The sequence below is a fragment of the Bison bison genome, unplaced genomic scaffold (assembly GCF_000754665.1).
Source record: "Bison bison bison isolate TAMUID 2011002044 unplaced genomic scaffold, Bison_UMD1.0 scf7180017864160, whole genome shotgun sequence".
NCBI classification, from domain to species: domain Eukaryota; kingdom Metazoa; phylum Chordata; class Mammalia; order Artiodactyla; family Bovidae; genus Bison; species Bison bison.
The window spans coordinates 7,194,757-7,198,148 of NW_011494732.1; the positions used below are offsets into that span (position 1 = coordinate 7,194,757).

General features: G+C 45.0%; 1 protein-coding gene across 2 annotated transcripts in view; it reads right to left on the reverse strand.

Annotated features, from left to right (window-relative positions):
* Window positions 1-3,392, reverse strand: part of P2RX7 (purinergic receptor P2X, ligand-gated ion channel, 7) — a 58,950-nt gene that overhangs the window by 26,599 nt on the left and 28,959 nt on the right. For both annotated transcript variants that reach the window (XM_010841353.1, XM_010841352.1), the window contains exon 4: window positions 1,631-1,703. In XM_010841353.1, the coding sequence (XP_010839655.1) occupies window positions 1,631-1,703 (73 nt within the window). The remainder of the gene's footprint in view (window positions 1-1,630; window positions 1,704-3,392) is intronic.

Genomic DNA, 3,392 nt, shown 5'->3' on the forward strand with positions numbered 1-3,392 from the left:
CACTTTCATGCATTGGAGAAGGAAATGGCAACTCACTCCAGTGTTCTTGCCTGGAGAACCCCAGGGACGGGGGAGCCTGGTGGGCTGCGGTCTATGGGGTCGCACAGAGTTGGACACGACTGAAGCGACTTAGTGGCAGCAGCAGCAGCAGCAGCAGTGATAAAGAACCCACCTGCCAACGCAGGAGACATAAGAAACATGGGTTCGATCCCTGGGTTGGGAAGACCCCCTGGAGGAGAGCATGGCAACCCACTCCAGTAGTCTTGCCTGGAAAATCCCCATGGACAGAGGAGCCTGGAAGGCTACAGTCCATAGGGTTGCAAAGAGTTGGACACAACTAAAGTGACTTAGCACATGTTATAAACACTGATGGCTGGAGAGGATGTGGAGGAAAGGGAACCCTCCTACACTGTTGCTGGGAATGTAAACTGATATAACTATTATGGACAACATACAACCATTATGGGGAACAGTGTGAGATTCCTTAAAAAACTAGGAATAAATCTACCATATGACCCAGCAATCCCAGTACTGGGCATATGCCCTGAGAAAGTCACAGTTCTAAAAGACATGTGCACCCCAGTGTTCATTGCAGCACTGTTTAGAATAGCCAAGGTATAGAAGCAACCTAGATGTCCATCTACAGATGAATGGATAAAGAAGATGTATATACACAATGGAATATTACTCAGCCATATAAAAGAACAAATGAGTCAGGTCTACTGAGCTGGGTGAACCTAGAGCCTGTTATACAGAGTGAAGTAAGTCAGAAAGAGAAAAACAAATATCATATATTAACTCACATATATGGAATCTAGAAAAATGATATCAATGAACCTATTTGAAGGGAAGGAATGGAGAAGCAGATGTAGAAAATGGACTTGTGGACACAGTGGGCTAAAGAGAGAGTGGGACGAATGGAGTAAGTAGCACTGACATATCTACACTGTCACGTGTGAAATAGATAGCTGATGAAAAGTTGCTGTATAACACAGGGAGCCCAGCCGGGTGCTGTGTGATGACCTAGAGGGATGTAAAGGAGGGAGGGGAGAGAGGCTCAGGAGGGAGAAGATATATGTATATCATGGCTGATTCAAGTTGTTATATGACAGAAACTAACACAACATTGTAAAGCAGTTTTCCTCCACTTAAAACAATGATATTTTACTTTTTCTTGTTCTTTTTTGCGAAATTTGTTTTAATTTTATGTGCCTTTTTAAGTTAAAACAAGATCTCTGGAAACTCTGAAGGTTGATATTGCCTCCAGGGGCCCTGGGCGGGGTACACATTCATGCTTCTCAACCTTTGGGGAAATTCAAGAGGAAACGTGTAGAATACTCAGATGATGCTACTGGGCCATTCAAATTTTCTATCAGTGAGAACCCTGAAGGGGCTAATTCTGTGAGGTTTTCAGGAGCTGCCCTCACTGGGAATTAGAGTCACATTCATAGTCAGCAGTTGGTCCTCTGGGTTCAGAGTCGAGGCATGGGGCAGGCACAGGCTCATCCATGGCCCAAGGAAGGTGGACGAAGCCAGCTGAGAGCCAGAAGCTAAAGAGCTGGGCTTCTCAAACATCACCAGGATCCCAGACCATCCCCCTGCAGGTCTCAGAAAAAGAAACAGAACATACCTTTGCTCCGCGGGCCCAACCATCCCTTTTTACAACCCCGATCAGAGGAACAGAGCGTCCTGGGGGTGGGGTACTGCAGAAAGAAGGACAAAATAGTGGGGAATTAGTTGTGTCTCTAAGATATAGGAGAAGACAATGGCACCCCACTCCAGTACTCTTGACTGGAAAATTCCATGGATGGAGGAGCCTGGTAGGCTGCAGTCCTTGGGGTCGCGAAGAGTCAGACACGACTGAGCGACTTCACTTTCACTTTTCACTTTCATGCATTGGAGGAGGAAATGGCAACCCACTCCAGTATTCTTGCCTGGAGAATCCCAGGGACGGGGGAGCCTGGTGGGCTGCCGTCTATGGGGTTGCATAGAGTCGGACACGACTGAAGCGACAGCAGCAGCAGCAGCGGCAGATATAGGAGAGCAGATGTCTGTGTTCACACAAACATTTGTGTGAAGATAATGCCCAAAAATCCAAACAGCCCAAACAGCCACCAATAGATGAACGGATAACTAAAATCTAGGACATTCATGCAATGGAAAGGAATGAATGAGTACTGATACCTGCTACAGTGTAGATGAAACTTGAAACATGATGCTAAGTGAAAGAAGCCAGACAGGAAAGACCACGTATTGTATGATTCTGTGTATATGAAATGTTCTGAACAGGCAAGTCCATAGACAGAAGGGTGATCGGTGGTTGCCAGAAGCTAAGGGAAGTAGGGTACTGAGAGTGACTGCTAGTGGGTATGATATTCCTTTTTGGAATGATGAAAATGTTCTGGAAACCGACTGAGATGATGTTTGCCCAATTCGGTGAATATACTAAAAACCACTGAGCTAAACGCTTGAAAATAGTGTGTTTTATGGTACATGACTTATATCTCAATAAAAAATAAAAATAGGGACTTCCTTGGTGGTCAAGTGGCTAAGACTCTGCACTCCCAATACAGGAGGCCAGGGTTCGATCCCTGGTAAGGAGACTAAATCCCTCTTACTGCTACAAAGATTTCACATGCAGCAATGAAGATCCTGCATGCTGCAACTAAGACCTGATGCAGCCAAATAAATGAATATTTTTTAAATTAATAAATATATAAAAATAAGTAAAAGTCTAAGAAGCATATGCCAGGGCCCACTTTCAGGGAACAGCCCTTGGTTTGGAGAGCGGGGTCCTGGATCATGCAGCCTTGTGGCTGAGGAACCAAGTGAAGCAGACAGGTGCAATGGCTCAGCAGGAAATGTGGAAATAAAGGACTCCAGCCAGCTCTCTCTCCTGGCCTGAGAAAAATGAGGTCAGTCAGCTTCCAAGACTAAGAGCTGAGGGCAGAATGAGGAGAAGAAAAGTGAGATGGCTTGGTTTATGCATTCTCGACTTCCCGATTTCTGAGGACCAGGTTTAATGGCCAGTCTTAGGGAGACCAGGAGTTTCGTGAAAATAGGCTGTTACAGAAATTCAGGGGAGGGTCCAGGCTTGGGTGCAGGTGCAACCAGGTCTGGCAATAGCTGCACCATTTTCTGGCTGAGTGGCCTCAGCCAGGTTACTTTGCCTCTCTGCACCTCAGTTTCCTCACCCGTAGAAGGCGAATTGTCTTATATGGTTTTAGTAAAGATTAAATGAGTTATGATGAGAAAGGGGTTAGCCCGTGGCTTTTGCTTAGTGAATGTTTCCTGTAGTTTTCTTTTTTTTTTTTTTTTTTATTTTTCAGCACTTTATTTATTTTTTTTGATAAATTTAACGCCTTTTTTTGCCATACCTCATTTTACTGTGC